The 22,890-nt window shown below is 41.2% G+C and overlaps 1 protein-coding gene across 3 annotated transcripts in view; it reads left to right on the top strand.

Moving 5' to 3' along the window:
• The window catches only part of SLC7A8 (solute carrier family 7 member 8), a 120,558-nt gene extending 107,850 nt beyond the window's left edge, over positions 1 to 12,708 (top strand). For all 3 annotated transcript variants that reach the window (XM_056526174.1, XM_056526157.1, XM_056526165.1), the window contains exons 5-12: positions 3,056 to 3,181; positions 3,838 to 3,991; positions 6,824 to 6,947; positions 7,087 to 7,190; positions 7,757 to 7,853; positions 7,983 to 8,132; positions 9,246 to 9,423; positions 11,478 to 12,708. In XM_056526174.1, coding sequence (XP_056382149.1) covers positions 3,056 to 3,181; positions 3,838 to 3,991; positions 6,824 to 6,947; positions 7,087 to 7,190; positions 7,757 to 7,853; positions 7,983 to 8,132; positions 9,246 to 9,423; positions 11,478 to 11,626 — 1,082 coding nt within the window. In that variant the 3' untranslated portion in view covers positions 11,627 to 12,708. The remainder of the gene's footprint in view (positions 1 to 3,055; positions 3,182 to 3,837; positions 3,992 to 6,823; positions 6,948 to 7,086; positions 7,191 to 7,756; positions 7,854 to 7,982; positions 8,133 to 9,245; positions 9,424 to 11,477) is intronic.
• Positions 12,709 to 22,890: the final 10,182 nt, after the last annotated feature.

Below are 22,890 nucleotides of genomic sequence, written 5' to 3'. Positions count from 1 at the left end.
AAAGGAGTACTCCGATTGAAAACACACACACACATATATATATATATATATATATATATGTGTATGTATGTATGTGTGTGTATATGTATATATTTTTTTTTTATATCAACTGGCTCTAGAAAGTTAAACAGATTTTAAATGACTTCTATTAAAATCTTAATTCTTCCAGTACTTATCAGCTGCAAAATACTATAGAGGAAGTTGAGTTGTTGTTTTCTGTCTGCTGACACCTCTGTGAGGAACTGTCCAGTGTAGTAACAAATCCCCATAGCAAACCTCTCCTGCTCTGGACAGAGGTGTCAGCAGAGAGCACTGTGGTCAGAATGAAAAAAATTCACAACTTCCTCTGGAGCATACTGCAGCTAAGTACAGGAAGGATTAAGATTTTTTTTAATAGAATTAATTTACAAATCTGTTTAACTTTCTGGCACCAGTTGATTTGAATTATTTTTTTTTCTACCAGAGTACCCCTTTAAAGCTTGATTCCGCCATAAAGACTGCCCTTTACCAAAGGGGTGTCAAAACCTCTAGCCCCTCCCTTGTTGCTACATTAGCATGTTGTTTCTCTTCTTCATTACACTTGCTAGTTTAGTATTTAGCCATCAGCCACTTATGTGACAGGAAGCTGCAGTCATGCTATTAACTTACACCAGCCTGACCTCTATTACACTGAGCTGCAACAGGGCCATATACAGGGCTATATACTGGGCCATATAGACTACTTTATCCCTATTCGTGTCTAGGACTGTTCCCTCCCTTTAATTTGCGAGGATGTATAGGAAAGAAAAGCTGACCATAGTCTCCCCTTGTTAAGGTAATGCAGTCTTGCATAATTTTTCACCACTATTGTGGTCCTAAAGCACTTTATTACATAGTTACATAGTACAGTTGAAAAAAGACATACGTTCAACCAGGGAATTGAAGGGTAGGGGTGTAGTGCGATATTGGGGAAGGGATGGGATTTTATATTTCTTCATAAGCATCAATGTTGTTTTGTTCCAGGAATGTATCTAACCCTGTTTTAAAGCTGTTAAATTTTCCTGCTGTGACCAATTCCTGAGGTAGACTGTTCCATAAGTTCACAGTTCTCATGGTAAAGAAGGCGTATCGCCCCTTGATACTAAACCTTTTCTTCTTCAGACGGAGAAAGTGCCCCCTCGTCCTTAGGGGGGGGGGGGGGGGGTTAACCTGGCACAGTTTTTCTCCATATTTTTTGTATGGGCCATTAATATACTTATATACGTTTATCATATCCCCCCTTAAACGTCTCTTCTCAAGACTAAACAATTGTAACTCCTTTAATCGCTCCTCCTAACTAAGATGTTCCATTCCCCATATTAGTTTAGTAGCACGTCTCTGCACCCTTTCCAGCTCCACAGTGTCCCTTTTATGGACAGGCGACCAAAACTCAACAGCATATTCCAGGTGAGGCCGTACCAATGCTTTATAAAGGGGGAGTATTATGTCCCTGTCCCTTGAGTCCATGCCTCTTTTTATACATGACAATATCCTGCCGGCCTTGGAAGCAGCGACCTGACATTGCATGCTATTCTGTAGTCTGTGATCTACACCCAGATCCTTCTCTACCAGTGACTCTGCCAGTTTAATCCCCCCTAAGACATACAACGCATGCATGTTATTAGTACCCAGATGCATAACTTTACATTTATCCACATTGAACCTCATTTGCCAAGTGGATGCCCAGACACTTAGTCTATCCAAGTCATCTTGTAACTTATACACATCCTCTATAGACTGTACCATGCTACAAAGCTTGGTGTCATCTGCAAAGATAGAAACAGAGCTGTTAATACCATCCTCTATATCATTGACACATAAATTAAACAGCGGGCCCAGTACTGAACCTTGGGGTACACCACTAATAACCGGGGACCAATCAGAGTACGAATCATTGACCACCACTCTCTGGGTACGATCCGTGAGCCAGTGTTCAATCCAGTTACAAACTAAAGTTTCCAAACCCAAAGACCTTAACTTACCTGTCAGACGTCTATGAGGGACAGTATCAAACGCTTTAGCAAAATCCAGAAACACTATATCCACAGCCATTCCTCTGTCAAGGCTTCTACTCACCTCTTCATAAAAGCAAATTAGATTGGTTTGACAACTTCTATCCTTAATAAACCCATGCTGGCTATCACTTATAATACTATTATCCCCTATGTATTCCTGTATGTAATCCCTTAGAAGTCCTTCAAACAATTTACCCACAATGCACGTTAGACTTACCGGTCTATAGTTTCCTGGGGAAGACCTAGAGCCCTTTTTGAAGATTGGCACCACATTCGCTTTGCGCCAGTCCCTTGGCACAACACCAGACACCAGTGAATCTCTAAATATCATGAACAAGGGTACAGATATTACTGAACTTACCTCTCTAAGAACTCTTGGGTGTAGTCCATCTGGTCCTGGAGATTTGCTTACATTTATATTACTTAACTTACCTTGTAAAATCTCTACATTAAGCCAGTTCAGTACATTGCATGATGTGTTACCAACACTGACCTGGCCAATGTCAGCTCCTTCTTCCATAGTGTATACAGAACTAAAGAACCCATTCAGTAGCTCCGCCTTCTCTTTATCGCCCGTGACAACCTCCCCATTATCATTATTAAGGGGTCCTACTTGCTCTGTCCTTGTTTTTTTTGCATTTATATATCTAAAAAAATTATGATTAGTTTTGCTTTCTTTGGCCACCTGTCTCTCATTTAGAATTTTTGCTGTTTATTACATTTTTACAGATTTTATTTAGCTCCTTGTACTGTTTAAATGTTATAGCTGACCCATCAGATTTGTATTTTTTGAAAGCTATTTGCAGTAAATTGGGAGCAATCGTTTACATCTACCCGTGCGTAGGTTTGACTAATAAATAAAGGCTTGTTCTGGTGGTTGTGGGTGTGAATAAATGTTACACCTACATTCAGTGTAAGTAAATAAACATATAGGTAGTATCAGAAATAGGCAGTGATATTGTTTATGAATGACTACATGTGCATGGAATAGTTTCCAACCGTTTATCTGTTTTTTTTCTAAGTGCTGCTTACCTGGGTGAACTGTGCCAGTGTACGATGGGCCACCAGAGTTCAAGACATATTCACAGCTGGCAAGCTGCTTGCATTGGGACTGATTATAATTATGGGATTTGTCCAGATCTGCAAAGGTAAGGATGTTTATTCTTAGTTAATATATTTATGGTAGAAGAATATATTAATATGTAATAAAACTCTTCAATGGCCCATGTTGTATGAAGCCCCTCCCCTTTATCCAGACTAGATATCATGTGACTTATTTTCAGTCCCCTATACAATATGCATAGTGGCCATTTTCTTTGAGAAGACCACCACCATAGAAGACCACTTTTTAATACAATATTGAGTTATCTTTAAGAAGTTTTACTGTACTCTTAGGACTTTTGTGTGCCTGATTTTATTTAGTAACACGCAGTGTTTTTCAGAGTGCATATAAGTTTAATGTAATGCCCTATCAGATGTCATGTTATTGGCTCCTTCTTTAGAAGCATTGCTTCTCTGGAAGAATATCCCCATGCAGTCCTATATGTAGGCACCATATGGTGGCAGAGAGTGCCTGTCACCCTGCTCTAAATGGCTCTGCCAAGTGCATGGAGCCTTGCAGTTGTGTAGTGTGTAGATGCACAAACCTGATACGTAATGCTGGAGGTAGAAATATTGGTTCATTTAGAGACACGCCGGTCGCTATGATATTGAGAAAATTACATTTGAGTGGACGTATGATTTATTTGCTGGTTTGTTTTCTTTTTCGGCAATGTTTTTTACCATGTTGCCTGTTTTAAATCAGGGGAATATTTCTGGCTGGAACCAAAGAATGCTTTTGAGAATTTCCAGGAGCCAGACATTGGCCTCATTGCACTGGCATTCCTTCAGGGATCGTTTGCATATGGTGGCTGGAACTTCCTCAACTATGTCACAGAGGAGTTGGTGAATCCCTACCAGTAAGAATGACAAGCAGTCCTAACTATTGGCTTTACAATGGCAGTAATGAGAAAATTTTAGTAATATACAGGTGAAAATATTGTGCAAAAGTTTTTTTCTTCCAGTAAAGCAACTTAAAAGGTGAAACTAATATGAGACTCATTACACAGTTCAAGCCGTGATTTGTCATAATTGTGATTATTATGGTTTACAGCTCATGAAAACCCCAAATCCCCAATATATATGATTTGGGGAGCCATGTCATCTGATGGTGTTGGTCCAATGTTCTTTATTAACTCTAGGGTCAATGCATCCGTCTACCAGGAGATTATGGAGCACTTCATGCTTCCTTCCGCAGACGAGTTGCATTACTGAAATGTGAACTTTTGCACGATATTCAAATTTTTAGTTTCACCTCTATGTTACGGAAATGGTATGAAATCTATATTGTAAGTATTTCTTTCAAATTACAAATGTTCCTTGCAGAATACTTTCTTAGTTGCGTAATCTAATTTAAAAAAATAATTTCTCAGAGACAATCAAGAGCCAACAATATAGATGTGAGTAGATAGAAAGTGACTAATGTGCTTCTAGATCTCTCCATGAACAGTGCAGCAATATTCTTGAAAACGCTGTTGACCATAAATAATCCCCTATTTATGATAACTTCAAGTGGTATGGTTTTTTTGTGTATTTTTTCTTTGCTTTGTGCAGGTGAAATCCACTGTACCCTGAATGTGTATGTTGTTTTACAAATCTCATCCACATGCAGAAGATTTTTTTTTTTTTTACACGTGGAAAATTGTCCACAATTGTCGCCATTATGTTCAACACAGTAGTAAAAATTTGCAATAAAGTGTATTGTTGTGGATTGCCTGTAGATCTACAGCAAAACCATAGGTCAGTGGTTTTCAAACTTTTTCGGGTAACAACTCCCTTAATGTAGCAAAAAGGTTATGCATCTATATGCATGCTGCAACTGCTACAGGATAGGTATATATTGTGACAGAGGTCCCCTCTGAACCCTCATTTAATAGTTAGGCCTCACACTGTTCCCCCAAGTAATTTGGGCCACCACTGGGCCCCCCTTGTAGCATTAGGTCCCCCTGTAGCATTAAGCACCTGTTTTAGTGTTATCCCCCCCCCCCCCCCGTTGTATTTATTTGCCCCCCTCTGTTACAAACTAGCACTGCTAACAATGTTCGTTTGAAGTCTATAATTGCTCGGCACTCTTCTCCTTCCCTGGGGCATGTGGTGCCCTTGGAAGTCATATATAGCTCCACAAGGTGCTGCAGCAACCTGTTTACAGTCTTTTCCTGTGGATTGTTTGCAGATTTCCTCAGCAAATCAACCTATGTTAATTTACCCTAAGGGTGCGTTCCCACAGGGCGTATATATGCAGCGTATTTGACGCTGCGCAAATTTTACGGCAGCAGCGGGAAATACGCTGCGTATCCCTTGCTCACTATACACACAGGGCTTTCTGGCGGCAGCCCTATGTGTGTAGTGAGTTTTGGAGGCGGGGCCGTGTGCCGGCGTGACTGTGACGCACAGCTCCGCATCCAAAACTCACTACACGCATAGGGCTGCCGCCGGAAAGCCCTGTGTGTATAGTGAGAAAGGGATACGCAGCGTATTTCCCGCTGCAGCCATAAATTTTGTGCAGCATCAAATACGCTGCGTATACGCCCTGTGGGACCGCACCCTTAAAGTGTAGCCACATGCCTCTCTCATACACAGTGCTACCTATTCCACTATGGGAGAGATCTATCAAAACCTGTGTAGAGACACACTGGCGCAGTTCCTCATAGGAGCGAATTAAATTGCTTCTATTTTTAAAGCAGCCTCTAAAAAATATGCAACTGCTCATGTTTTCTGCACAAGTTTTTGATAAATCTCCACCTATATCTACATGACATGCCTGCCCCCCGTACCAATGTATTATACTCTCTTTAGCTGCATGCTTTTCAGTAAGACAGCACTGTCTGATGCTGCCACCTGCTGGCTGCATTAAGGAATTAAGTCTCCCCTCTTTTAGAGAAAGAATCATAATGTTTGCAGAGTCCATTGTTTAGTAGGAGGAGGATGTGATCTGCAGGCTACCAGTTGCCCACCACCTGCACAGGGTTACAATGCTGTGCTTTTTAAATTTAGATATGACCATGGCTTGGCTGCTTCCTGAGGATTCAGCTTCAGCAGGTGATATCACATTGCAGCATTAGGATTAGTCTTATGTGACTTACTATTAGTACCTTAAAGCTAAATAAAAACTTCAGCAAAGATAAATAAAGACGTGTGTCCCCAGAATGTTTACAATTCAAAATTAACCTAGCAATAGGTGCTGCATATCTAGATTCATCCAAGTAATGACCCCCTATCAGAACTGTAAAATATTGACAGATAATATTGAAAAAAACACAACATCTTTGTATAGGTGACCCCCCCCCCCCCCCCCATTTAAATTGTCTCTTTATTTGTTATGCTTACTTCCATACATACATACATACATACATACATACATCTAGCTCATCTTAAGTAAAATGCAACATGGAAGTAAAAACATTTCATTATCTTTGCTACAATAAATCCACATGTACATGTGACTTTTGAGCATGTCACACGTGTGTCACAGGATACATTATTAAACAAAGGAGCCTATACATGTTACATGTCACTGTTTAGCATTTGCTGTTGATGACCGTAACCTGTTCATACCATCATTTATGGCATTTCTATGATCAGAACTATGTGCAGATCCATGAACATTATGGAATAGGTCACATTCATGAATATGAACATGTATAGGTCCTCTTTAGTGCCAAGACCTGGCTAATTGTTGTGTCTTTCACCAGGAACCTCCCACGTGCCATCTTCATCTCTATTCCACTTGTCACCTTTGTTTATGTTTTTGCAAACATTGCCTATGTGACAGCCATGTCCCCTCAGGAGCTACTGGCTTCCAATGCCGTGGCTGTGGTGAGTACTACATCAGCTTAATCTTGTCACGAACTGAATTTTTACATATGGTGTAGTGGTAAATGTATTACATTTTGCCAAGTTAAACTCCTTACTTGTATCTGTCCACTAATTCATGTATCTTTTATTTTTTCCTAAGACATTTGGTGAAAAATTGCTAGGTGTCATGGCCTGGATAATGCCAATATCCGTCGCTCTTTCCACATTTGGAGGAGTCAATGGATCTTTATTTACCTCTTCCAGGTAAGATTGATTTCTTAACATACTGTTTAAAGGAGTAGTCCAGTGGTGACTCAGTGGTGAACAACTTATCCCCTATCCTAAGGATAGGGGATAAGTTGCAGATCGCGGGGGGTCCGACCGCTGGGGCCCCCTGCGATCTCTTGTACGGAGCCCTGACAGCCCACGGGAAGGGGGCGTGTCGACCTCCGCACGAAGCGACGGCCAACACGCCCCCTCAATACAACTCTATGGCAGAGCCGAAGCGCTGCCTTCGGCAATCTCCGGCTCTGCCATAGAGATGTATTGAGGGGGCGTGTCGGCCGCCCCTTCGTGCGGGCGTCGACACCCTCTATCTGGCCGTAGAGCCTGGCCCCCGTACAGAGAGATCGCAGGGGGCCCCAGCGGTCGGACCCCCCCGCGATCTCAAACTTATCCCCTATCCTTAGGATAGGGGATACGTTTTTCACCACTGGACTACCCCTTTAATGTAATATAATAAAATTTATGTATGCCTTTAAATGGTCAGATCACTATATTTAAAAAGCATATTGAAGTCAGGCGATGTAATATTTTTGTTTCTTTCACAGACTGTTTTTTGCTGGGGCAAGAGAAGGTCATTTACCAAGTGTCTTGGCTATGATCCACATCAATCGATGCACCCCAATCCCAGCACTTCTCTTTACGGTAGGCCCCCATTTCCAACCTGTTCACTTCTACTTTCACTTTGTCACTTCTGACAACTTATACTCTGTTTCAAATGAGCGAAATATACTCTCTCTAATATTGCAATATCCCTGGTTTCTTTCCCAACAGTGCCTCTCCACTCTTCTCATGTTGGTAACAAGTGACATGTATACTCTGATCAATTATGTTGGTTTCATCAACTACCTGTTCTATGGTGTTACTGTGGCCGGGCAGATTGTCTTGAGGTGGAAGAAGCCAGACATCCCTCGGCCAATTAAGGTTAGCAGGAATATTAAATGTTATGAACATGGAAGAATCTTCTTTTTAATATATAGAACATTTCTATTTGGAGTACAGTGATCCCTCAACTTACAATGGCCTCAACATACAATAGTTTCAACATACAATGGTCTTTTCTGGACCATTGTAACTTGAAACCAGACTCAACATACAATGCTATGGAATGTGCGAAATGTGTTAATGGCTGGAAGAACTGACCAATCAGAATGGATATTTCACTGGTAAAACCTGTGTATTCCTAAAGTGCATGCACTGACTGGTGTCGGGTAGCGCCCCCTACAGTACATGGAGGTATTACATGTTCTGTACTCTTTACCTGTGCCAGGGTTAGCTGCTCCTTTGGGCATCAGGTGAAGGCGGCTCCATTTTCCTTTTTTTTAGGACATTGCGTGTACTGTACAGGACCCTGAAGAAGCTCCTGTCCTCTACATAGACCAGTGTTTCCCAACCAGGTTGCCTCCAGCTGTTGGAAAACTACAACTCCCAGCATGCCCGGACAGCCTTTGGCTGTCCGGGCATGCTGGGAGTTGTAGTTTAGCAAACAGCTGGAGGCACCCTGGTTGGGAAACACTGACTTAGACAGTGACTTACAGCTCCCAGCAGATCGTTCTTACTTTTATATGTAAGGATTTGCTTTATCTATATTAGTTATCTACTTCTTTATCTTTAATCCTCACTTTTTCCTATTTTTGGATGACATTTTGTTGGCTTCAGAACCAATTACCAGGTTTCCATAGAGTTATGGTTTCAACATACAATGGTCGTCCTGGAGCCAATTAGTATTGTAACTTGAGGGACCACTGTACTTGGAAACCACAGTGATACTGATAGCTTCTCACGCCATCTTCTATTACCTGAGATTGGTATATAGTTAAGTGAAAGAAGAGCTGGGCAGAAAATGTTAATAATTCAGGTAAAATGATGTACCTTTTTGGAAGCTTTTGAGAAAATATACAGATATTCTGTATCAGAAACTCAGAAGCATGGTAAGATATGTCGTGAGAAGCAGAAGAGACATTTAAGCAGAAGCAAAAAGAAAGGGAAGAGAAGTAGTGGCTGGATTTGCAGTAATATCCTCTTATTTTACCACAGGTTAACCTCATATTTCCAGTGATCTACCTCCTCTTCTGGGCTTTTCTGCTAGTCTTCAGCTTGTGGTCTGAACCTGTCGTCTGTGGAATAGGCCTGGCTATCATGCTTACTGGGGTCCCTGTGTACTTCCTTGGGGTCCATTGGAAAAATAAGCCCCAGTGCTTCAATAACTTTGTTGGTGAGTACTTTGATGGCATCCCAGTCCTTCATGTTAGGGCCCCCTTACACGGGCCAATGGGCTGCAGATGACATGTGCTGATCTCATTGAATGATGCAAATTTTCTGAGCCTTCACACGGCTTGATCAGTTGTGTGACTGCTGAGCAATGTGCGGCTAATAACGATAATTTACAAAAAGTTTGCTCAGTTGTCTGCTAATAGGGGTCTCTTTTACACGCACCAATTATCAAATGCTTATTTGCCTGTGTAAAAAAGGCCTTTAGTGGTATACCATGACTCGGACATAGTTCTCTTAATACAGAAAGAGTGCAGCTCAGACAAAATAGACCTAGGGATGGGTAACGAGGGCAGTATTATGCCCTAGCTACCAGCATTATGCCCGGTCTCAGGGGCTCAATGCATCACTCTGACACTCAGTCTATGAGTCCGGCTGAGACGGGACATCGCTCTGGCTGGCTATATGAACTGCACTTCATTTTCCTGGAGGATAACTGGAGCACATAGTGCTCACTGCAGAGAAAACAGCTGTTTGATACTGCCATATTTACATTATTGAATTTAAGGGGAATCACTGTTGATAGAATATTAATAATCTTAATATATTCTTAATATTACACTACCATTTTATGCAAAAGAGTTGCGATAGCAAAAGTTCTATGATACGCCCCACAAAGCAAAAGTACTCAATATTTGTCCTATTTATATATTTTAATAAAGTCATTTTTATTTAACCCCTTCCCAACCCATGACATACATGTATGTCATGGGTCGGCTCCCATTCTATAACACGTGGCCCCGCGTCATAGCAAGTCGGGCCCAGCACCTAATAACGGCCAGGACCCGAGGCTAATAGTGCACGGCACTGATCGCTGTGCTGCGCGCTATTAACCCTTTAGACGCGGCGTTCAAAGTTGATAAATGCCAGTTAGCTCAGGGGGCTGTTGGGGACACTGTAGGACACGAGGAGGGTCCCTTTACCTTCCTCCTGGTGTCCGATCGCCAAATGACTGCTCAGTGTCTAAGATCCAGGCATGAGCAGTCAAGCGGCAGAATCATTGAGCAATGTTATCCTATGGGATAACAATGTTCAATGTAAAAGATCAGTGTTTGCAGTGTTATAGCCTCCTATGGGAGCTATAACACTGCAAAAAAAGAAGTGGAAAAAAAAAGTTTATAAAGATCATTTAACCCCTTCCCTAATAAAAGTAAGAATCACCCCCCTTTTCCCATAAAAAAAAAAAAAAACTGTGTAAATAAAAATAAACAGATGTGGTATCGCCGCGTGCGGAAATGTCAGAATTATAAAAATATATAATTAATTAAACCGCACGGTTCATGGCGTACGTGCAAAAAAATTCCAAAGTCCAAAATAGCGTATTTTTAAAAAGCTATCAAAAAGTCAGATCAATACAAAAATGGTACCGATAAAAACTTCAGATCACGGCACAAAAACTGAGCCCTCATACCGCCCCATACACGGAAAAATAAGTTATCGGGGTCAGAAAATGACAATTTTAAACGTATAAATTTTCCTGCATGTAGTTATAATTTTTCCAGAAGTTCGACAAAATCAAACCTATATAAGTAGGGTATCATTTTAATCTTATGGACCTACAGAATAAAAGGGAGGGTATCATTTTTACCATAAAATGTACTGCGTAGAAATGGAAGCCCCCAAATGTTTAAAAATTTAGTTTTTTCTTCAATTTTGTCGCACAATGATTTTGTTTTCCGTTTCGCTGTAGATTTTTGGGTAAAATGAATGTCATTGCAAAGTAGAATTGGTGGCACAAAAATAAGCCATCATATGTATTTTTAGGTGCAAAATTGAAAGTTATGGTTTTTTAAAGGTAAGGAGGAAAAAACAAGTGCAAAAATGGAAAAACCCTCGGTCATGAATGCTCTAATTATACACTACAATTTATGTTGCCACCCATTCCCCCACCGTGCCCCCCCTCTGAGGACTGAACCATTTTTATTTGTATAGTTCTTCTCTTAGCTATTATTTACATAGAAAGTGGTGTAATTGTAGTTTTGGTTATTTCTTCTCCAGATGCAATGACACGTGCTGGCCAGAAGCTGTGTGTGGTGGTTTATCCTCAGATGGACAGCAAAGATGAAGATGTCAGTGAGGAGACAAAAGAGCAGAGAGCTCCAATATATAAGCCAGGGTCTGAAGCTGGGGATTCTACTCATGCCTGAGGTTCCCCCCCCCCCCCCCCCCCTCCACTGAGCATTCACTCCAATTCCACTGCCCCTAAAAACTTGTGCTGTCAGAACGACACTGTACAGCCATGCAGAGATAGATGGAATGTGTGTGTATATGTGAACTTGTTTGTGTGCGTGCACCACAGTGTGCTCATACGCTATGTTGGTTAATATAGTTCCTGTCTCTGTTGCCCTCAGGTAATAGTGGTGTCCCAGGGTAAAATCTCTCGGTTTGAAGTCAGTGCTATGTAATTGTCTGTTTTTGTTACCTGTACAGTCAGTCGTGCATTGTTTCTCTGTAGCTCTATCTCTGCTGTACTGTGGAACTGTTCATTTTCACCACTACAAAACTATTAGATATAATAGTTTTCCTGATGGGCAGCAGAAGGAAATGCAACACTGCTCTGTCTGGTAACCTAGTGTCTATGCACCTTATGTGAGAGTACATCTAAGTGAGTGTGCCTGTCATGATTCCCAGCAAACTTACATTTAAGGCTTAAAGTGATAGGTTGCTCCCCATTATGGGCCACAATGGACTTTACATATGCCAGATAAAGGTACCTGAAAAGCTTGTTGTCTTACCACCTGCACACTCTTTCCATGACTCTGCTCATTAGAACTGAACATTTCATATGGCATCACAAAAATAACATTCAGTGCTAAATGAAGGTTTACATCTGACAATCATGAGACCTGTCCAATGGTGACTCCTTGAACGTTATGCAGCTCACATGTGAACTTTACAGCACATACCTTTCCAAAGGTGCAACCTGCTACAAAGGAAGTCAGTGTTCTTCAACATGGTCTCAGGGTCTTCTTTTCTGACTGTTCCAGGACACATTGGTCCCAGTTTCAACTTAAATCTGCGGTTAACCATAACCCCTTGAGGGCAATCCAGTCTTATTGCGCAAATGTCCTATTTACACTCCTCCGGAAGCACTGGGTAATTATTTTTATTTTCCAGCTGGTTTAATTCTCCAGAATACTCTTCGTGTTTTATAATATATATTTTTTTTTATTTAGGATCTATTGTCTCTGAATGTAATAAAAATGGATCTTGTGCCTTTTTTCGGTGATTTGGCTACTTGTGTGATATGTTAGTTCACATTAGTAAATGTTATTAAACATGAGGATACACAACTATTTAATACAAATGTTTGTTTATTCCTGTTTTGATCATGTGAAAACCATTGTGCTCAGGAATCATTAAAGTGTACCTGTCATCACTGAGCCAAAAACAAAATACTGCAGTCATACTGCTACACAGAGCTCAGCCATATGTTGTGCACACACAAAGCTTTAGTACATTGCTCCTATCCATCCCTAACCTTCGCCATGTACTTACCAGTTATGAAGAGAGGCTGCAGCGTTGTCTGTGGAGATGGCAGACACTGCTGACAGCCTCTGCCTCTCCCCTCTGTCAGTGAAAACATGGCTGTTGCTCTCATAGTGTCCTGTGATTGACAGGCCAGGAGCATACTAAACACAGGGGGGGGGGGAAGAGATAAAGGGTAATAAAGGGGGAATTAAATGGAACAGGGGCGATCAAGGGGGATTGATGTTGCACAGGGGCTAATAAAGGGGAGATGAATTGGCACGGGAAAAAGTGGCACAGGGGGCTCAAGGGGCTCAGGCTTGTAGTGCGGGTGATCCTGATTAAAACGCTTCTTACCTCATTAAAAACTGTGCAGCGGTTCGCCAGATATCTTCATTTTTAGTTATATGGTATGCCCAGGCTTGGGACTCAGTGGGAGGTCCGCAGCATCAGCATGGACTCGCTTTCGTCATTTTCGCCAGGCGGAGCGGCTGCTCGGCTCATGAATATTCATGGCTGCCTCATCGCAGTCTTCCTCCTGGTGTAGGTCACTTGGGTAGCACCGCGCATGGAGAATGTTGCTTCCGGGTGTACAGCGTGCGGCGCTACCCACATGACCTACACCAGGAGGAAGACTGCGATGAGGCAGCCATGAATATTCATGAGCCGGGCAGCCGCTCCGCCTGGCGAAAATGACGTAAGCGAGTCCGTGCTGATGCTGCGGCCCTCCCACTGAGTCCCAAGCCTGGGAATACCATATAACTAAAAATGAAGATATCTGGCGAACCGCTGCACAGTTTTTAATGAGGTAAGAAGCGTTTTAATCAGGATCACCCGCACTACAAGCCTGTGTAACAGGTTTAGTGCGGGTGATTCTGATGACAGATTTCCTTTTAAGTGGCATTGGAGGGATCAAGAGCAGGAATAAAATGGCACAGGGGGATGAAATGATACATGGGGTTCATAAATGGTGATTAAATGGTACTGGGAGATTCTACCATAATATATGGCTCTTAGCGTACTTTGATCAAAACGTGTCCCCCCATCCACCACCCGGAGGTGGCCTCACTTCGGATGGGACACATTCGTTCCACTCACCTCTGCTGGGCAAATGGGGGGAGATTTATCAAAACCTGTCCAGAGGAAAAGTTGCCCATAGCAACCACTCAGATCGCTTGTTTCATTTTTGATAAAGCCTCTGCAAAATGAAAGAAGCAAGCTGATTGGTTGTTATGGGCAACTGGGCAAGTTTTCTTCTGCACAGATTTTGATAAATCTCCCCAATGGCCTCTGACTGGGTGCCATGCAGGATCCACTATCAATTAAAAAAAAAACTGAACAGGGAGGGGTGCAGGCAGGACTCAAGTCCTGCAGGAACATGTGGGAACTGAGTTCTTGCACTTTTTCCACAGCGGGAACACCGTTCCCATTAGCAGAAGTCCTGCAGGACCAGCCCTTGAGTAGAAATCTTGGGTGAGTTCCCACACTTATTTTCCCAGGACTTGACCTCTGGATGCATGGCTAAAGAGGGTGCCACTCTCCCTAACTTGCATAGCAAAAAAAAGGAAAATGGCCAGCACAACTACCTAAAACTCAGGTGCATGCTGCTGTGGCAAATACAAAGTACAGTATACAATGCATGAACTTACTTAATGACAGACTGTTATAGAATCAAAGGCGGGCCTGTCAATAAGGATCTATGACCCACCAGAAGAAGCTGTCCATATTGGTAGTCTAGTGATAGAAGGGTTATAGATTATAAGCATTTCTGCTGAGATGGGTTTTTAGTTTGCTTCCGAAAATTTGGTTCAAGAGTCTGTGTTTGGATGCACGGGAAAAAACCTTGGAAAGGATTACTTAGAGTAGAGAAAAAGGTTTTGTGAAGACCTTCAGCTTATGGTGGGAAGGTATCAGAGTATTGGGCAGAGATGTATGAAGGGAAGAAATTGTGGACAACATTGTTGATATTTTGAACTGAATTTTTGGGCTGATGACAGCCAGTGACTGCATTAGTGGACAGGAAAGGCAGTAGAGGAATGGGGGCAAAGTAGATTAATTGGGCTGTGGACTTGAGGGTGGATTTTAAATGGAAGGCCACAGTGAAGAATGTTTGAGATAAGGGCATGTACTAGCATTTTTGCTGACTCAAGCTTGAGTAACAAGCAGATCCTAAAAAATGTTTTTGTGGTGAAGATGGGAATGGTATTGTTGTGTGTCTGGGGGATCATAAATTATGCCACACTTGTGAAAGAAGGGAAGAAATAGAGCTGTTAGAACAGGTGGCAACAGAGAGTAACAAACTTAAAAAAATATGAGCATGGTGGAAAGTTTAAAAAAAAAAATGGCACAAATAATATCTAGCTGGCTAAATGTGTTTAAAACATTTTTGTGATAAAAACAGTGCAAAATGTGCCAGAAAACAGGTGCAGAAAGCTCAGTAAATTCCTTTTTTAGGTTAAGTTTCCACTTGGTTTTTTTTTTGGCAGGTTTTGGAAAACGGCCACTGCAGTTTTTGAGCCAAAGCCAGAAATGTATTCAAATGGAATAGGACATATAAAGAAAGGACTTATACTTCCCCTCTCTTATGGATCCACTTCTGACTTTGGCTCAAAAACTGCAGTGGCAGATATCCAAAAACTGCCAGAAAAAAAACAAGTGGAAACTTAGACTAAGGTTATGTTCACACAGCAGAAAATTTGCTTGGAAATTACCTTTCAGCAGAAACCCATTGCTTTCAATCAAATTCTGCTGCACTGTGCATATGGCGGAATCGTCAGCAGCGGAAATCCAGATTCCAGAGGCATATTTACAGATTTTCCTTCCGATCCATTGAAATAAGTGGTAGCAAAATCCGCTGCGGATTTTCACAGCAAATTTGCTGTTGAAATTCTGCAGGTAATCCACCTGTGTGAATGTACCCTTAGGCTAGGTTCACTTTACAGAATTTAAGTGCAGCAGAATCCCATTGTTGTCAATTGGATTCTGCTGCACAGTCCACACCATGGAAATTCTGCTTCTGAATTCCTGCTGCCAAAAGAATAATCTCATTCTTTTGGTGGAATCCAAGCGGAAAACATTGATGTCCATGGAGATAGCAATGTCCCTGTGATCTTAGTGCCACCTAAATCTCTGGACTGAATTTTTCCAGCCTGAGAACTTAGCCTTACAATTTAGTCCACTATTACCTATCACTGAAAGTAACTACAAAGGGCACATGATCATCAGGACACAACAATAGATCAGTGAAAGGAGATGGCTTGCTTGGATGAATCACATTTTAAATTAATGGATGGCTGGTTGTATGTATAAAATTTATCTGAGGAAAGCTCTAGGATGCATTGTGGAAAGAAGACAAGCCGACTCTGGGCATTGTTATGCTGAAAAACATTGGTCCTGGTACTATGGATGTAACGCTTACCACTCATTCTGTTTGGTGCGGCTTACACTAAGTGCAGCTGATCTAAACTTTCCAGCTCTTGTTAAAGGGGTACTCTGATGAAAAACTTTTTTTTTTTTTTTATAAACTGGTGCCAGAAAGTTAAACAGATTTCTAAATTACTTCTATTAAAAAATCTCAATCCTTCCAGTACTTCCAGTTGCTGAATACTACTACTAATCTTTTCTTTTTGCAACACAGAGCTCTCTGCTGACATCACGAGCACAGTGCTCTCTGCTGACATCTCTGTCCATTTTAGGAACTGGAACAATAGTAGAAAAGAAGAGACCACTGGAACCAGGCGCTGCTTCATCCAAAATATTCAGAGTCACAAAGAGGATATTATCCAAAGGCTTTTATTCAGTTTACAGGAATACAAGGTTATGACGCGTTTCGGGGCATGTTACCCCTTCCTTAGACAACCTAAAGCACTACTGACACCAGCAGGCTTTATATAGCACAAGATGGAGGTAAGTAGAGGTCAGGGGGTGGATTTTAACATGATGTCACATCCATCATAAAATTGTTTGTTTTAAACAAACAAGTAATAATATATCACAAACAACATATTTACTATAAGTATAACATAAGTTAATCCACTGTACATACATACATATAATTAGAAAATAACTGCCAATCTTAGCAGTGTAAATACAGCACATCCCGGTAGTGAAACTTCAGAGTGAGGCTCTATAGACGTCTTTATAACAGATGGTAAACAAACTAGCCATGTGTCTTTTGATCATAAACAGGCGAGCTGTGTCAGGCTGTGTTGTCAGGGCAGAGCTTCGTAGGCAGCACACGTCGACGCCGTCCTTTGACAGGTATCGCCAGGGACGCGTTGCTATGGAATCCCAAGCAGCCAATCGTGAGAGGCGGGGCATGGCTGCCGACGGAGGTCCGAGGCTGTACAGCATAGAGCAGGATCACGGGCTGACTACAGAGAAGCAATCAGTGCAGGTAAAGTATAAGCATGTCCTAAATAAACAGAAATAGCACATATTAGTCCATATGATAAATATGAGCTAATCAGGAGGCATAAGTATAATCCATACGTCCAGCAAAGGACTACGGAACCAAAGGTAATTACAATATTAGGACAAGAGGATAGTTGCTACTAGAGATCACCAAACCCAGTCCGTATTAACTGTGCTAGATAGGGACATTTAGATATGGGTGAAAAATAATATATGAACCCATAAATAATAGGAAGTGGATAAAAACTGTATACCTACAAAATGCATGTGGATCTAAAACGGTTACTATTAAGAGATAACCCAATATTAAAGATAGATAGATAAATAAATCAAATTCGAATAAACTGGATATAAAGGGTGTCAATAAAAATGTAGCAAGGGGTAATGTATAAAAAGAGAATAGAAAAAAGTGCATCATCTAAAGTATTATAGGGCACTTTCCACCATCTCGTTTAACCCAAGGGGGATCAATGTCTGTAATTAAAAAATCCAAAAGTTCTCCCTTCTTTTAAGAACATAAAATTTTTGCTGATTGTCCTTAGGTATGCTTTCTATCGCTGAAAGTTTCATACAACTAAAATTGGACTGATGATGTGTGATGAAATGTCTAGAAACACTGAGCAGGGTGAAACACAAATTTTTATTGACAACCTTTATATCCAGTTTATTCGAATTTGATTTATTTATCTATCTATCTTTAATATTGGGTTATCTCTTAATAGTAACCGTTTTAGATCCACATGCATTTTGTAGGTATACAGTTTTTATCCACTTCCTATTATTTATGGGTTCATATATTATTTTTCACCCATATCTAAATGTCCCTATCTAGCACAGTTAATATGGACTGGGTTTGGTGATCTCTATTAGCAACTATCCTCTTGTCCTAATATTGTAATTACCTTTGGTTCCGTAGTCCTTTGCTGGACATATGGATTATACTTATGCCTCCTGATTAGCTCATATTTATCATATGGAGTAATATGTGCTATTTCTGTTTATTTAGGACATGCTTATACTTTACCTGCACTGATTGCTTCTCTGTAGTCAGCCCGTGATCCTGCTCTATGCTGTACAGCCTCGGACCTCCGTCGGCAGCCATGCCCCGCCTCTCACGATTGGCTGCTTGGGATTCCCTAGCAACGCGTCCCTGGCGATACCTGTCAAAGGACGGCGTCGACGTGTGCTGCCTACGAAGCTCTGCCCTGACAACACAGCCTGACACAGCTCGCCTGTTTGTTTATGATCAAAAGACACATGGCTAGTTTGTTTACCATCTGTTATAAAGACGTCTATAGAGCCTCACTCTGAGGTTTCACTACCGGGATGTGCTGTATTTACACTGCTAAGATTGGCAGTTATTTTCTAATTATATGTATGTATGTACAGTGGATTAACTTATGTTATACTTAGAGTAAATATGTTGTTTGTGATATATTATTACTTAACAAGCAATTATATGCTGTATGTGACATCATGTTAAACTCCACCCCCTGACCTGTACTTACCTCCATCTTGTGCTATATAAAGCCTGCTGGTGTCAGTAGTGCTTTAGGTTGTCTGAGGAAGGGGTAACATGCCCCGAAACGCGTCATAACCTTGTATTCCTATGAACTGAATAAAAGCCTTTGGATAATATCCTCTTTGTGACTCTGAATATTTTGGATGAAGCAGCACCTGGTTCCAGTGGTCTCTTCTTTTCTACTATTGTTCTGGTTTCCTCAGGATGGGTTGCCCCCTCCAGCAACCATCAGGCTGACAGCTGATCCTACAATCTGAGTACCCCCAAGGGGTGATATGCGCATTATTTCCACATTAAGGTGAGCGGCCACCCAGACCATAACTCCGGGTGTTATACTCCACATTATTGTTGGAATCCCTACCTTCTGAGGGTAATACACGAGGCACTGCCTTTCGGTTCTTTTTTGTTTTTTTTTACTTCTATACATTTTAGGAACTGTCCATAACAGCATATATTTGCTATGCGGATTTTCTCCTACTCTGGACAGTTCCTAAAATTGGCAGAGATGTCAGCAGAGAGCACTGTGCTCGTGATTCAGCAGAGAGCTCTGTGTTCCAAAAGGAAAATAATTTTCTCTGTAGTATTCAGAAGCTAATAAGTACTGGAAGGATTAAAGGAAAACTGTCATATGTTTTCTCCCGCACTATCCACAGGTACTGGTGGATAGTGCGGGAGACTCTGATTAAGACGGGCCCTACCTTGCCCGGATCTGCCCGGCCATTCGCCCGCAATTTTGGTTTTATTCTATGTGTATATCTTGCTGTAACTGGCACAGGCGGGGCTTCTGCAGGTTAACTGGCACTGACGTCAGCGCCGCTTATGAATATTCATCCCCCCTCCAGTTAGGAGCAGCGAGGAGAGGGAGAGCTGGAGGGAGGGCGGATGAATATTCATAAGCAGCGCTGACGTCAGTGCCAGTTAACCTGCATAAGCCCCTCCCGTGCCAGCTACAGCAAGATATACAAATAGAATAAAACCAAAATTGCGGGCGGATCCGGGCAAGGAAGGAATGTTTTAATCAGCATCTCCCGCACTATCCACCAGTACCTGTGGATAGTGCGGGAGAAAATATTTGACAGTTTTCCTTTAAGATTTTTTAATAAAAGTAATTTGCAAATCTGTTTAACTTTCTGACAACAGTGTATTTAAAAAAAAAGTTTTCCACCAGAGTACCCCTTTAACTATGGCCCACCTCAATTTGCTGCAGTTACCCATCTCGGAATCAGTTCCTCAGCATAAGGCTAAGTTTCTAAGGCTAAGGCCAGATGTTAGTTGTAAATCAATGAGAAATCACAACATTCTTTTTCCACTTGGCTTTTTTCAGTTTGGCATTTTTTTTTTAATCCTTTGCGTTTTTTCACTCTTTTTTGGCGTTTTTCAGCTCCTTGGCGCAGCTTGTTGAGCCACTGGCGTTTTTTTCCCCCCCTGAAGTGGGAAATGAGAGTAAAAAGCACCAAGAAAAACACCATGTGGGTTTTAACTATGGCATTTTTTTCAGGCAGTTTTTATTCTCTTTTGGACTTTAGCGATCCAAAAAAGTGATGGAGATACCTTTTTTTTAATAACATTTCGTAGGGTACCATTTAAAAAAAAAAAATTATAAAAAGATACAGTAGTGATAGAAACAAATTGTATCTAATGAAATGTATCTTTTATTACAAAATTTTTATTCATTTTTAAACAGGGATCAATTTTATGTGTGTGGGCAGGGCACTCAAAATATAGCCGGCAATAATAAAAATGTAGTGTGTGTGTTTTTCACTTTTTTCGTAATAAAAAAAAAAATTAGGTAGTACTACTACTCCCAGCATGGAACACACTGTTCCATGATGGGAGTAGTAGTACCTGTACTAATTGACAGATCGTCCGTTGCGATCCTCCTGTATAATGTATAGATGCGGCCAGTCGCTCTTCTGTGGTCCCCTGCACTACCGTATATATAAACCTATTCATATTTCCCGCAAAGAGCTGTGATTGGTCAGATGGTTCCAGCCAATCACAGCTCTCTGTGGGGAATAGGTGTATATATACGTCAGTGAAGGAAACCATAGAAGAGCGGCCGGCCGCATCTATAAATTATACAGGAGGATCACTATGAGTGTCAGGAGTGACATCTGCTGTGATCTTTCCTAAACTGCAGGTACTACTACTCCCAACATGGAGTACACTCTGCTCCATACTGGGAGCTGTAGTACCTGCATTAATTGACAGATTGCAACAGGTGTCAGAAGTTACACTTGCTGTGATCTGTCTATTAATGCAGGTACTACATCTCCCATCATGGAGCAGAGTGTGCTCCATGTTGGTAATACACACAAACCGAAAAACCACAGTATAAATCCTATGTATTGGAGGGGTGCTAATTGTAGCTACCATATGTACTCCTAGGATACTAGTATTGGACTAGGTAATTGCTGCTAGCTCAGCGTTTAAACTACACAACCTACACAAAAATGGCTGAAGCAGACATAATGTGATGTAAACAAATTTTATTGATTAAAATACAACATTTAAAAATTGAGAAGGTGTCTGACAAAAGGACATCTCATGGAACACACTGACATGGTATTAGAGGTATGATAGCCATCCCATAAAAGGGTATGGGAACATTAGTAGCAGCATAAGGGTTCACAAAAAGTGCTAAATCTGAATAAAGTGCATAGTAGTTACATGGCAAAGTGCCTAGACTTGTTACAAAACATGGCAAAATAGCAGCAAACACCTACATGTACAAGTAAAGAGTGTGATACAGAGACGTCCACACCTGTGTTCCATGAGATGTCCTATTGTCATATGCCTTCTCAATTTTTAAATGTTGTATTTTAATCAATAAAATTAGTTTACATCACATTATGTCTGCTTCAGCCATTTTTGTGTAGGTTGTGTCCATGTTGGTAATAGTAGTACCTGCAGTTAAGTACAGATCACATTGGGTATCACTACTGACACCCGGTGCGATCGTCCTGTCTATAGCAGAGATGCGGAGCAGCTCTATACAGCGCTCGCATCTCTGCACTTACTCATTCATATTTCCCGCATAGAGCTGTGATTGGCGGAAAATATGAATGAGTGATGTTCTATTCACATCACTGGCCGGAGTACAGAGCAGAGTTGCGAGCGCTGTATTATGGACGATCGCATCAGGTGTCAGACTGACACCCGGGGCGATATGTCTATTAGTACAGGTACTACTACTCCCATCATGGAACAGTCTATTCCATGCTGGGAGTAGTAGTACTACCTAAAAAATGTAAAAAATAGAGAGGAAAAAAAGTGAAACACACACACTTTATTAAAAATTTTATTTTTGTTATAAAATGTTTTCATTTCGTTAAATACATTTTTTCCATCACTACAACTGCCAAAGTGCCAAAAATGGCATTTCCACACAAATGAAAAAACGCCTGAAAAAACGCCAGACGCAGGAAATTGCACTGACTTTTTTTAGGCTTTTTTTCTTGCGTTTTTTTTCAAACCAAAAAACGGAGGACAAAAAACAAGTAGAAACTTAGCCTAAAAGTTCATGAAAATGTTTATTGTCTCTGCTTCTCTGGTTGACTTGTTAATTGGACATCTTCCATTTGCTGTCAGATCTGTGCCTGTGACCTTGCTCTGAGTGTGCTTCTATCTAGTGTTGTCCATCTATCATGTCTGTATAAACTCTGCCAGCCCTGACCTTTTACCAGAACAGCTACCCCTCTGCTATTTCCTCTGATATTATTCTTTCTTAAATGTCTGTAGCTGGCTGCAGTGACCACACTGAGGGCAATTATTGGGCAAATGAGCATTTAACTAAGAACACTTGTTTCCGATATTAAGCCCATATATATTGAAAATATTATCTGAGGAAAGAGCAAATACTCATTTGTTGGCTATTTGCATATTGTGAAGACTCTGTGAACAATCTCATCTGCTACAGCTAGTCAACCCGTCTAAGGCTAGGTTCAGACTACGGAATTTCCGCCTGCAATTCTGCTTTGAACATGCAGGCAGAAATTCCGCTTGCTA

This window comes from Hyla sarda, chromosome 1, assembly GCF_029499605.1.
Source record: "Hyla sarda isolate aHylSar1 chromosome 1, aHylSar1.hap1, whole genome shotgun sequence".
Classification (NCBI taxonomy): domain Eukaryota; kingdom Metazoa; phylum Chordata; class Amphibia; order Anura; family Hylidae; genus Hyla; species Hyla sarda.
The sequence above is the reverse complement of the archived record's forward strand: the minus strand, read 5'-3'. Positions and strand labels throughout refer to the sequence as shown.